This window comes from Lutra lutra, chromosome 11 (genome assembly GCF_902655055.1).
Source record: "Lutra lutra chromosome 11, mLutLut1.2, whole genome shotgun sequence".
Taxonomy (NCBI): Eukaryota; Metazoa; Chordata; class Mammalia; order Carnivora; family Mustelidae; genus Lutra; species Lutra lutra.
Genome location: NC_062288.1, coordinates 79,319,445 through 79,333,504, shown reverse-complemented (window position 1 = coordinate 79,333,504; position 14,060 = coordinate 79,319,445). Strand labels below are relative to the sequence as shown.

Sequence of the window (14,060 nt, the reverse complement as noted above, 5' to 3'; positions counted from 1 at the left end):
AGCCTTCATTTACTTGGTCATTTTCAACCCTTTTTAAACATTTACATATTATTTTTCAGCTTTAACTTTCTGTTCTCCAATTTGAGTTCTGGACTTATAGGAAGTTCTCAATTATCTAAAATAGTACAGAACTAAAAACCCAGGGGCTATTTATAGTCAAACAGCTGACAAATATTTGTGACACCACATACTCATTAGCCAAATCAGGAAGCGGCTGCCCACAGTACTATTGATGATCTGAACTGTTATCCCCTAGGCTGGGATCAGATGTTAGTGCTTTTAAAAAGCTCTAAGTGTAGATGGCCATGTTGAGATCTACTGCATTGAAGTTAAGATTTAATCATAGGGTTCTGGCTTCCTTGAACTGATAAATTATAAAAGTCTTAGTAGTTGACCTTATTTTGTTTATTATACCTAATACATTTCTATTCTAGATAAATTAAACTCACCACCACCATCCCTCTTGTGTTCCCTATCCCCCGAATCTCATAGCCTAACCACTGAGATAAGTTCATGTATATTCTCCAGGACTTTATGTGCATGTGTACACAACACCATACTAGTTACTGAGTGTATATTTAAGGTCATTTAAAGGGAAGTTTGAAATAGTGTGTGATATCAGTTACATGTGAAATCTAAAAAGGACAAACTCAGAGAAACAGTAAAATGGTGGTTAGCAGGGGTTGGGAGGGAGGTAAGGGGGAGACTTCGCTCAGAGGGTCTAAACTCCCAGTTATAAGATTAACAAGTTTGGGATCTCTAATGTAACATGGTGATTATAGCCGATATTACGTATCATATATGTGAATGTTGATTAGAGAGTAGATCTTATATGAAAGAAATGGTAACTGTGTGAAGGGAAGGAGGTGGTAGCTAATACTATACTGGTTATCATTTTGCAGTTCATAGATGTATCAGGTCAGCATATGGTATGCCTAAACTTACACAGTGTTCTATGTTGATTATGTCTCAAGAAAACTGGAAAAAATTGAAAAAGAAATTTAAAAAGAAATTAAGTTTGTAAGGTATCTTTCTGATTGGGATTAAAATTATAACTAGAAATAAAAATAAAATGTAAAGAAAGAATAAAATGTTCTATCAGTAATAAAATACTACCATCCATAATTCCTCTGAATAATTGTTTGTAATGAGTTTTGTAGTTACTTTCAAATTTTTTCTCTAGAGGGATATATTCTGGGTTTTTTTTTAATTGTATACCGAGCAAGAATTCAGGCACCTTCATTTTTATGAGTCTGTTAGTTCCAAATATGTTTAAAAAGTGAACACTTGACAGTAGCTTTATTCCTTCTAACAAAGAAAACCTTTTCTTTTTTTCCTAGCAAGGTCAGCATTGGACACAGCTGCGCGTTGTAAGTATTTCATTTAAATATTTTGCACATGGTTTATTCTGTTTTATCTTAGGCATATGAGGACTTGTATTCAAACAATGGAGAGATTTCAGCTTGAGCAAAATTGAGTTAAAACTTTTTAAGTTACAAAGATGCTGTTTGACTGGACCACTCAACATTCTTGGTATATAACAGTATTCATAATGAATGTTTTGTTTTATTTGTGTTTTTAGTTTCGGTGGTGTATAAGTACAGGAAATGTGTGAAAGAAGAATTCCTTGTTAGAAGTAGAACATGAGCAGGTATTCAGTGATGTGTTAGGCTTTGTACTCATTCTAGAGTTAACCGTGCGTTGTGAGTATATGGACTAGAAATGTCAAGCAGCAATTCAAAACCTCCCCCATACTGAATTTGTTTTAAAAGATGTACTTATTTATATTAGAGGGAGAAAGAGAACAAGCACGAGCAGGAGGAGCAGAGGGAGAGGGAGAAAGAATCTTAAGCAGATTCCGGGCTGTGCGCAGAGCCCTATGCAGAGCTCAGCCTCAAGACCCTGAGATCATGACCTGAACTGAAACCGAAAGTCTGTTGCTTCACTGACTGTGCCGCCCAGGTGCCCCTCCCCATCCTGAATTTTAAAAATAAACTTAAAAATAATTAGAAGGGAGATGGTTGGGGGATGGGCAAAAAAGGGTGAAAAGGAGTAGGAGAAATAAACTCCGAGTTTAAAAATTAACAAGCCAGAGGAATAAAAGCTGTAGTGTAAAGAATATAATCAGTTTTATTTTGTTAGTGTTGTATGATGACAGATGGTAGCTACACTTGTGAGCTTAGCATAATAACAGAGGATTGTTGAATCACTGTGTTATATCCCCAGAACTAATGTAACCTTGTTTACTAAATTAAATTTAAAACTTTTGAAAAATAAAAAAATTAGAGAAAATACATTTATACGTAAGGATCAATTGCTTGTTTCATTTATGTCAATTATTAGCTTGTTTCCTGGGAAGTTCTGTTTTTTGTTTTGTGGTTTTTTGAAACCCTCAGGGGAAAAGAAAGTCATGTATTTTAAGATATGTATTTGTTTTTACATAATACTCTTTGTGGTTTAAGATAGGAAACAAACTGATTAGAGTCTACTAATACATTTTTTAAAAAATTTCTCCCTAAAGCTACAAAACCTCCCAGATATAAATGTGGAATCTCAAAAGCTTGCCCTGAGAAGCATTTTGCTTTTAAAATGGCAAGCGGAGCAGCCAATGTGGTGGGACCCAAAATCTGTCTGGAAGACAATGTGTAAGTATTTATCAGTTGGGAAGTATATGGTGTGGTATTAAATTATAACAAATTGAACCTGAGTTTAATGGATCTTTTGAAAATGTATTGGGCGTATTTTAAAGAAAAATGATTTCAGTTTTCATGATACGATTTTTTCTCCCTCAAGTTTAAAGAGCCTTAAAATTCTGAAATTTCATATTAGAGTGACATAAGAATGCAGCATTTATCCAGCTTCATGTGAAAACAAGGGATTTCCTATGTGTGAATCCTCTCGATCTGTGCTGTCCCATCTGGTAGCCATAGACACATGCAACGCTTTAATTCTGATTCTTAAGTAATCTGGGAAAAATTAATTCATTTAAGTGAATTAAAATTTAAAAAGTTAGTTCCTCAGTCACTCTAGCCACCTTTCAGGTGTTCGGTAGCTGCCGTGGCTTGTGCCTGCCCAGCTGAACACCCAGCATTTCCACCGTCACAGGAAGTCCCATTTGACAGCACTGTGCTAGGTAATGAATGCGCTGTCTCACGATCCCTTTGTTTTAACTGTGTGTGAAATAACCCAGTACTGACCTCCCCCTGTTGCGACACACAGCTGTTTGCCACTAAGTGGAATGGTTTTCTGTACTGAGATGCTCTACCAAGTAAATTTTTAAGTTTTTAGTCTCCTGCCTTAGGGTTGACTGTCACTTGTATGCGAAGTTGGTGTCTGAAATCACAAGGCCTCCTTTTAGTGGGTTGCCTTGAATCTGGTCTTCCCTGGAAAGTGAGGTGGATGGGCTGTGCCGAGCAGCGGGTGTGATGCAGAGCCATGGGGGTGGGTGAGATGAGGTTGAGGAATAAGGGCCAGGCCAGTGGGAACTTAAGGGCCGTGCAGGTAAGGAGATGGCATCTTTTTTTCTGAGTGTTTGAGTCCTTGAAGATTTTCAGATTCTGGCATGTCATGATTTCATTTATGTTGAAAAAATTATTATCTGACTGATGTATAAAATGATTTGAGAAGCAGAATAGAGAGAACAACTGGAAAGCCTTTGCCAGTTGCTTCCAAAGCTCTTTGACTCTGCCCCTCTCCACAATGGTTACAGAGTTTTTTTCATGCACATTCACTCAATATATAAATAGATCTAAAAACATGTAAGTAGAAATTTTAATATTTTCCTGCACATGCCCTGAGTCATGCACACTCATTTTGGAGATGACCAGTCCAGATCAGTGCTTCTGAGTGGGGATGATTTTTCTCCCCGGGGGGCATTTATCAAGATCTGTAGGCATTTTGAAAGGTTGTAGCTACAGTGGCACTACTTGTGAAGGCTGGCATGCTCTGACGTGTTCCCCCAGTGTGGCAGGACGGCCTTTCTACATGAGTTATTAGGTCCATAATGTCATCATAGGCTGAGTTTGAGATACCCCAATATAGACAAAAGATGATATTAAGATTCAGGGGTGGTTATGGTTTTAAGGACAGATTAGATGCATCAGATATATTTTGGAGATTAACATGGATTTCAAACTTCTCATTAGTTTGGAATAGAAAATCCTGTGTATAAACATCAAGTGTCACCAAATACAGAAATTGTAGCTTCTTTTTATTTTGCTTTAGAGAACCCATTATACAGCTTTTATTTTAGGCATGTACTCATTTGATTTCAGTTTACATGAAGTTGATATTATGATAATACCTCACCTTTTATTATAATCTTAATGTTTGGTATAGGAATATATAGCAAACTATTTTGATGGATTTGTTCATTTGCTTTACCTTGAGGATATTTTTGACTGTAAGGATCAAGAAGTAAAATCAAGGAGAGGGTATAAGTACTTATATAACCATTTAAAAATACAAAAACCATTCTAAGCTCATAAATAATAAAACCAAAAAAACAGGCAGTTGGCTAGACTTGTCCCAGGGGCTGTAGTTTGTTAAACCCTGCTCTAAACTAATCATTTTAAGATGTGGTAGTTAAAACATAGACTAGGCCTTTGAAACAAAACTATGTTCAAAGATGTGGAATCTGTCTATAGATTATATAGTATTTTCTTTAGATTTTTGTCTGGAGGTGTGGAATGGTGGTGGGGGAACCTTCATGAAAGATAAATAAAAGAAAACATTTCCACTTGTGTTAATAAGACCGGTTTATATATTTATAAACTTACATATTTAAAAATCTTCAGTAGTTTGTCATTTGCTAGTTACAGGTTTTCCCTGACTTTCAGGTTTTAAAACTTGATTGGCTGCTGCCCTCTTGTGGGAAGCCTGTGCCGTACTCCTCCTTTGTAGCCTGTGTTTCTCTGCTTTGAGAGACGCAGCAGCATACTCCATGATGGGGAAGACACTGGGAAATTGTAGTTATTAACTATTAAGACACTGGGGTACATAATTATTAATGTAACAGGTTAATCATAGCTGTTGCTTCTTAACATTAATGATGGAGTTCGGGAATATATTTCTCACAGGAGCAGAGCAAATGCATTTTGAAACTCCCCTCTTTTGGGCAGCACATTTAAGTGGTTTCCTTTCCACATTTAGTTGGCTTACCTTTCAGAACTACTCTTGAATACACATGGAAAAAAGTTTATGCTTAATTACATGTAAATTTTAGAGAATGAAAAGTGAGATTTTGGAAGGCAGATATGCAATTCATATGGTTAAATAGTTAAGTGCTACTAAGCTTTTCAAAATCAAATTTTTATGCTTCTTTTTAAATGGAACTTCAAGTAGAGTTATTTTTTTTTAACTCTGTATTTTGAAATAATTATAGAAATCACAGGCAATTGCAAAGATCATATGGAGTAGTCCTGTGTATTCTGTACCAGTTTCCCCATGATTGTATCTTAATTAGAGGTAAGTATCAAAGCCAGGAAAATGGCATTGGTACAGTGTGTATCATTTTATCACATGTGTAGATATAGGTAGCCAATACAGCAATTAAGATGCAGAATTAGCCTATTGCCACAAAGATCTCTTTTATACTACCCTGATATCATCACCCCCCAGAATCACTGACCCCTGGCAACTACTCATCTGTTGATCATTTCTATCATTTTGATGCTTTGAAATGTTATAGAAATAGTATCATAAAATATGTGACTGTATGAGATTGGCTTTTTTCTGTTTGTTTTTATCTATTTTTTTTTATTACTGCAATTTGAGGGTTCTTGTGATACATTCTAGATATGAATCCTGTTGTCAGATACGTGGTTTGTGGCTCTTTCCTCCCAACCTATAGCTTGTCTAGATGTCATTTTCTTTTTTTTTTTTTTTAAGATTTTATTTATTTATTTGACAGAGAGAGATCACAAGTAGACAGAGAGGCAGACAGAGAGAGAGAGAGGGAAGCAGGCTCCCTGCTGAGCAGAGAGCCCGATGCGGGACTTGATCCCAGGACCCTGAGATCATGACCTGAGCCGAAGGCAGCGGCTTAACCCACTGAGCCACCCAGGCGCCCCTAGATGTCATTTTCACTGGGATCTTTAGTAATGCCAAAGTTTGCAGTTTTGATTAGTTCCCATTTATTTATTTATTTTTCTTTCATGGATGTGCTTTGTTGTTTGTTCATGGATTGGTGTCAGGTCTAAAAATCATTCATGGAGCCATAGGTTTCAAAGAGGTTCTTCTGCATGATTTTCTAAAATTTTTACAGTTTTATGTTTTACATTTAAATCTATGATCCATTCTACACTAATTTTGAAAAAAGAATGAGATGTAGGTTGAGGTTCAGTTTTGGCCTATAAATATCTAGCTGCTTAAGCACCATTTGTTGGAGTGACTATCCTCCCTCCATTGAATTGGTTTTGCTCCTTTGTTAGAAAATAAGTTAGCTAAATTTCGACTGATGCATTTTTTGGTTCCACTTGGCTTTGGGTTCTCTATTCATTCCATTGATCTGTATATTTATCTGTCCACTAATTCCACATGCTCTTGATCATACTAGTTATGGAGTAAGTCTTTACATCAGGTAGAATAATTCCTCCCATTCCCCCCGCACCCCCACCAAATTAGGTACTTTAGTTTCTTTGCCTTTCCATTTACATTTTAGATAACCTTGCCTCTATGCACAGAAAATCCTCCTGGGATTTTTTTTTTTAGGAACTCTGTGAAATCTGTATATTAATTTGGAGAGAATTGACCATCTTTACTATTCAGTTGATGAATATGGCATTTCTCTTTATATATTCTTCATTATCTTCCATTACCATTTTTGTGGGTTTCAGCTTACAAGTCCTATACAAGCTTTATTAGTTTTATACCTAAGTATCCCCCATTTTTTGAGCAATTGTAGGTGGCATTGTATTTTTAATTCATATATTGTTAGCATATAGACACACAATTGATTTTTGTGTGTCGGTCTTGTACCTTGCTAAGTTAATTTATTACTGCTAGGAGTTTTGTTTTTGTTTTTGTAAATTCCTTGGGATTATCCATACAGACAAACATGTCATCTGCAAATAAAGACAACTTTATTTTTCCTTTCTGATTTGTATGCCTTTATTTTCTTCTCTTGCCTTATTGCATTGGCTAGGATTTCCAATGCTGTGTTGAACAGTAATGGTGAGAATGGACATTCTTGACTTTTTGCTGATCTTAGGGGAAAAAGTATTGTTCTTCACCATCCAGTATGATGTTAGGTGTAGATTGTTGTAGATGTTCTTTATCAAGTTGAGGAAGTTCTCTGTTACTAGTTTTCTGGGATTCTTTATCATGAATGGGTATTGAATTTTGTCAAAATGCATGTTCTGTATTAAGGTGATTGTGTGATTTGTCTTTAATCTATTAATATAGTAGGTTATATTAACTATTCAAATGTTAAAACACCTGTGTATCCATAGGCTAAACCTCACTTGGTCATGGTTTATGATTTTTTTAATATAATGCTGAATTCTATTTACTAATGTTTTGTTAAGGAGGATTTTTGCCTATATACTAACGAGGCATATTGGTTTGTAGTTTTCTCATGATGTCTTACTCTAGTTCTAGTATTGTAATACTGGCTTTATAGAATAAATTTGGAGGTATGCTGTTTTCTGAAAGAGTTTTTGTAGAGGTAGTGTTAATTCTTTCTTAAAAGCTTTTGGTAGAAGTCTCCAGTAAAACTGTTCAGGCTTGGAGATTTTCCAGAGAGGTGAGTTGATAAACTATGAATTCAATGTCTTTAATAGTTATAGGACTATGTAAATGATCCGTTTCATGATAGATGAATTGTGTTAGTTTGTACTTCTTGAGGAATTGGTCTAATTAATCTGAGTTGTCAAATTTACATGGGTAAATCCTTCATAGTATTCCTTAATCCTTTTGATGTCTGCAGGGTCTATAATGCTATCCCATTTCACTTTTGATATTGGTGATTTGTCTCTTCTCTTTTTTTCTGTCAGTCTTACTAAAGGATTGTTAATTTTATTGACCTTTCTAAAGAATAAGCTTTGTTTCATTGACTTTTGCTGTTTTAATTTCTTTCCTTCGCTTACTTTAGTTATATGGCATTCCTTTTAGTTAAATACTTAGTGTTATATATTCCTCTCTGTACTCTTTTAGCTATGCCTCACAAATGTTAATAAGTTGTATTTTCATTCTTTTCGATGTATTTTTTGATTTCCCTTCAGACTTCCTCTTTGACCCATGGATTATTGAGAAGTATGTTGTTTAGCTTCCAAGTGTTTGGAAATTTTCCTGTTACCTTTCTGTTACTGATTCCACTGTGGTTGAAGAATACACTTGGTGTGATTTCAGTTTCTTTAAAAAATATTGAGGGGGCGCCTGGGTGGTTCAGTGGGTTAAAGCCTCTGCTTTTGGCTCAGGTCATGATCCCAGGGTCCTGGGATCGACCCCCACATTGGGCTCTCTGCTCAGCAGGGAGCCTGCTTCCACCTCTCTCTCTCTTCCTGCCTCTCTGCCTACTGATCTTTGCCTGTCAAATAAATAAAATCTTTTAAAAAAATATTGAGGTTTATTTTGTGACTCATGATACGGTCTACCTTTAGTATATGCTCCATGGACACTTGAAAAGAATATGTATTCTTTTCTTGTTGGGTAGAATGTTCTTTAAATGTCAATTAGACCCTGTTGTTTAATACTGTTGTTGAGTTCTTCCATACTTTTGGTAATTTTCTGTTGATCACTTGTTGAGAGAGCACTGTTGATGTAACCAGCTGTGACTGTAAATTTTCTGTTTCTCCTGTCCATTCTATCTGGTTTTGAGTCACCCAGTTTGTACCTCAGTTGCCTGATATATACACATGCAGGTTTACTCTGTCTTGCTGAAGTGACCTTTTGATGATTATGTAATCTCCCTCTCTGTCTGGTAATTTTCTTTGCTCTGGGGTCTGTTTAATTGGTGTTAATAGAGCCGCTCCTGCTTTCTTTTGTTTAAGCAGCTTTATTGAGATATAATTCCCATGCCATACAATTCGTCATGTAAAGTATACAGTCGTGTTTTTAGTATATCCACAGATATGTGCAACCAACTCTACAGTCAGTCTTAGAACATTTTTATACCTCAAAAAAAAATTATGTCCTTTAGTTGTCTTGCCCTTCTACCCCATTCCCATCTCGTTCTACTCCCTTCTCCCCTGCCCCCCAACCAGCCCAAAGTAACCATATTTTACTTTCTGTCTCTGTAGAGTTACTTACCTGTTTTGGACATACTATATAGAAGGTATTATATCATATGTAGAGCTTCCTTTGTCATCAGCCTCTTCACTTAGCACAGTGTTTTCAAGGTTCATCCATGTAGCATGTATCAGTACTTCATTACTTTTTATGACGGAATAACCCTTCATCATGTTTAGATCTATCACATTTTGTGTATTCGTTCGTCAGTTGATGGACATTTGGTTTGTTTCCACTTTTTGGCTATTATGAATAATGTTTCTATAAACATTTGTATAAAAGTTTTGTGTGGGCATGTTTTCATTTTTCTTGTATACATACTTAGGACTGGATTTGGGTTCATATAGTAATTCTATGTTTAACTATCTGAGGAGCTGCCAGATTATTTTCTGAAGTGGCTGCCCCAGTTTACCTTCCAACAGCAGTGTAAGAGGGTTCCAGTTTTTCCACGTAACACTGCTTATTATCTGACTTACTGATTACAGCCATCCTGGTGAGTGTTGAGTGGTATCTTGTTGTGATTTCATTTTGCATTTCAGTGATGATTAATGATTTTTAAATCTGTTTATTTGCTTGTTTTGGGCATTTGTGTATCCTCTTCGGGGAAATGTCTATTCAAACCTTGCTTATTTTTTAAAAATTGGATCCTTTATTATTGAGTAGTAATCCTTTGTTCTTCTGATTAATGTTTACATGATTTTTCTTTTTCTACTCTTTCACATCATATCTACTGTATCATTATATTTAAAGTAAGTTTCTTGACCTGAAACCATAAAACTAATCTAGGGAAAAAAGCTTTATGACATTGGTCTGGGCAATGAATTTTTTGAGTAAGACACCAAAAACCTAGGCAACAAAAGCAGAAGTAGACAAATGAGATTACGTCAAACCAGAAAGCTTTTGCACAGAAAAGGAAACAATCAAGAGAATGGAAAGTCAGCCCGCTGAATGAGAAAAAAAATTTTTAACCATATATCTGATAGATTAACATCCAAAATATGTGAGGAACTCCTGCCACTCACTAGCAAAAAACCAAATAACCTGATTAAAAAATGAGTAAAAGGCCTGAATAGACATTTCTCAAAAGAGGAATACAAATGGCCAACAGGTATATGAAGTGGTGTCTTACTCTTTAAATGAAATGTCATTCAGCGTTTGTTAGAACAGCATTCACCATCACTTGAAACCATACGTTTGCTGCAGATCTAAGTTCTATGAAAATCAACATACTCTGTGAGAATCAGTTGGCTCTGTGGAATGTATAATGAAATATTATAGCTTTTATTATTTGTGAAATTGTGTGTTACAAAATCCTTTATATCAGTAAAGTTTATAATAAACTTAGGCACCTACCTGTATGTGTGTAGGTATGGATGTCCCATATATGGACATGGGTGTGTCTGTGTGTGTATTCCCATATATGCGTCCTTCCCTGTCTCCATCAACCTCAAACCAGTAGTTAATCATTGAATAGTACATCACTGGCAGTATTACTATTACCTTGAATGTTTAGAATTGCAGATACCTACAATTTTAGTTTACTAATCCTAATTCAGCACACTGAACCAATACAAGCAAATGTTCCACTCAACTCTTCTATTTCATAGAATCATGGTGGTCTGTAAGCTGCAACTGGGTGTTAATTACCTCAGATGTAACAATACAAGTGTCTGTGGTTAGATGCAGTAATTAAATGAATAGAAGATTCTTCTGGGTACAGAGAAAATTTTACACTGATAATCACTAAGAATGTTCACAACTAGGTGAAGTAGGTGAAACTCTCCTTGCTTTCAGATTATAAAAACATCTCACTTCTGTTTCATGTCACATGGATATTGCAAAAAATAGATAAGAGATTATCAATTGTTTGATCACCCTTTGAGAATGGTGCAAAATATGTGCACCGTTGTTTTAAGGATTTTCTAAGATCCTATTTCATAACCTGACACCAAGTGGCAAAAAATGGTCTGGTACTTGGGCCCTGATACTTTTTAATATATTGATTTGTGAAATCTTAAGAACATTGCTTTAAAATTGTTTAATAGGGCGCCTGGGTGGCTCAGTGGTTGAATCCTCTGCCTTCGGCTCAGGTCATGATCTCAGGGTCCTGGGATCGAGTCCCGCAGGGAGCCTGTCTCCTCCTCCTCTCTCTCTCTGCCTGCCTCTCTGCCTACTTGTGATCTGTCTGTCAAATAAATGAAAAAAATAAATAAATAAAATAAATAAAATAAAATTGTTTAATATTAGACTGTCTTCTCTGATGTAGTAGAGATCTTTTTTTTTTTTTTAAAGATTTTATTTATTTATTTGACAGAGAGAAATCACAAGTAAACAGAGAGGCAGGCAGAGAGAGAGGAGGAAGCAGGCTCCCTGCTGAGCAGAGAGCCCGATGCGGGGCTCGAACCCAGGACCTGGGATCATGACCTGAGCCGAAGGCAGCGGCTTAACCCACTGAGCCACCCAGGCGCCCCTGTAGTAGAGATCTTTTAATCTCCATTGCATTTCTTAAACAATTGTGTGTATATATAATATCCCCAACTTTTTTTTTTTTCTTCAGGCATGGTTTTATTTCTCCGATACATGTTTATGTAAAGTATCTAATTCTAAATTTTGTCTTGACTTTTCTCCTTCAGTTTAATGAGCGGTGTTAAGAATAATGTTGGAAGAGGGATCAATGTTGCCCTGGTAAATGGTAAGAATAATTGTACCTTACAGATGTGATCAGTGGATATTCATGTGGCCCAAAGTAAAATGCCCTCTGTTATCAAAGGATCAAGTCAGAAAGTGCTACACTTCACACTAAGGCCTTCTTTCCAACTTCCTCACATCCTCCTAAAAAAAACCAACTATACATGGGGACCTGGTGTCTGAGTGTGCTTTCGTGGAAGCATCCCACTCGCTGTGCGGTGTGTGGAGAGTTTCCCAGGGGACTGTCAGGCTAAAACCCATCTAACATTAAATTGATGAATTCTGAAGATGTTGGATTCTAACACCGTGAAGACAGAGTGGCACAAGGGTGTGTAAATGACAAGGGGGGCTGGACTGATGGAAGGGGCGGGGAGAGGGATGAAGAATAAGAATTCATTGTAACTTTTCAGTATTGTCCACATTTGTCACTTATGTTCATTAGTGGAAATAAGTTCTTTGATTCCTGAAGGTCTCAAGTTGTTCTTACAAAATCAAACCTGAAAATAGGAACCCATGAGATAAGGCCTGACTGCATGCTTGTCTTTTTCTTCTGGTACAATAATCCTGTAAGGCTGTGTAGGGCGATTGGCGACCACAGCCACCTTGCCCAGTTCTCAGTCTAGGAAAATATTTTTTATTTCTTTCACGACAAAAGATAAGTTTCTGCATTTTTGCTTTCTTTATTTTCTTATATAGAAGGTTCTGCATATATTTGTCTAATTGATAGCAAAAAAATACATTTTAAAAGGGAAATCTGAAAAAATTTTAAATGTTGGCTTTAATGGTAGAAAATGTCATCAAATCATCTTGTTTTAAAAGGTTTACATATTTTTTGGTAATTCCTAAATAAGGGAAGACGGTAACACGTAAGGACGAAACCTATCTAACTGAATTTAAGTGGTCTACACTCAGCTGTGAACTTGAGTTTGCTGCTACTTGGCTTATATAGATTCATGAGAAAGTCCAGAATTTTAGTTTATTCAGAAGTTAGTCTTAGAAATATATTTCAGGTGCATACAGTTCAGATTTTAAGTCTTTCTCAAAATAATTCTTTCTCTGCTAAGGAATCCACACCTATCACTGGATAAGATCACTTGTGGTATACAGTGTGTATTTCAGTTGCATAATCTGACATGAGTTCCATCTCTTTCAGGAAAAACAGGAGAATTATTAGACACCAAATATTTTGACATGTGGGGAGGAGGTAAGTATGATAACACATAACTGTTCTGTTGCTAGCACTGACTGACTTCTTAAGCCTCCTCCATTTAGTATAGCCCATTAATGAGAGATTTATGGTGTGTTTGTGTTAGTTCATTTTCTCTTACTTTTCATTAAATATCCAGCTGTATTTAAGTATAGGTCATATTGCATATACTTTGCTTTTTTATAGAAATTGTGTGTGTGATTAAGAGCAATACTAACAAAATTGAGATTGTAAAAATCCGAGTCCTATTTTCTACAGGACAACTAATTGAAAGCCTTGGATCCTTTAAGTCTCTGACTAAAATTTTTTAAAAAGAATAAGTAATTTGGGGAAGGGCACAAGCCCTTTAAGCATTTTTAAGATTTTATTTATTTATTTGATACAGAAAGAGAGATCACAGGCAGAGCAGCAGGCAGAGAGAGAGGGAGAAGCAGGCTCCCCGCTGAGCTGAGAGCCCAAGGCGGGGCTCAATCCCAGGACCCTGAGATCATGACCTGAGCCGAAGACAGAGGTTTAAACCACTAAGCCACCCAGGAGCCCCGGGTTTTTTTGTTTTTTGTTTTGCATATGATTTGTTAGCCTCAAAAGTAAATTATAATTAGGATTGTTATTAAAGTAGATGAATATTTGAGAGAAGGCATTTTCTTTTTAGTTCATTGCACTTAGAGCGGTTCACAGGTATCTTCCTTATGTGGAAGTTCCTGCAGGAACAGGTGTAAGTCAGTTACCCACATGCAGAAGCAAGGACCTAGCATCCTGAACAGGAGTTTGCCGAGAAGAAATTTCTTCCTCAAAACTGACGTAAGGCCAACACTGATTTGATCTTTTGATTCTTTTCTAAGTTGTTGGTTCAGGATGTTTCTCAGCTCGAAGCCGAGCTCTGCACCTCCCTGTTTCCAGCCCCTTTATGCATTCCTTAGGAGCCAGTAACTGGTAG

General features: G+C 36.3%; 1 protein-coding gene across 2 annotated transcripts in view; it reads left to right on the top strand.

Annotated features, from left to right (window-relative positions):
- The window catches only part of FAM3C (FAM3 metabolism regulating signaling molecule C), a 54,063-nt gene that overhangs the window by 24,288 nt on the left and 15,715 nt on the right, over positions 1-14,060 (top strand). For both annotated transcript variants that reach the window (XM_047694417.1, XM_047694418.1), the window contains exons 4-7: positions 1,341-1,370; positions 2,522-2,645; positions 11,862-11,920; positions 13,070-13,120. In XM_047694417.1, coding sequence (XP_047550373.1) covers positions 1,341-1,370; positions 2,522-2,645; positions 11,862-11,920; positions 13,070-13,120 — 264 coding nt within the window. The remainder of the gene's footprint in view (positions 1-1,340; positions 1,371-2,521; positions 2,646-11,861; positions 11,921-13,069; positions 13,121-14,060) is intronic.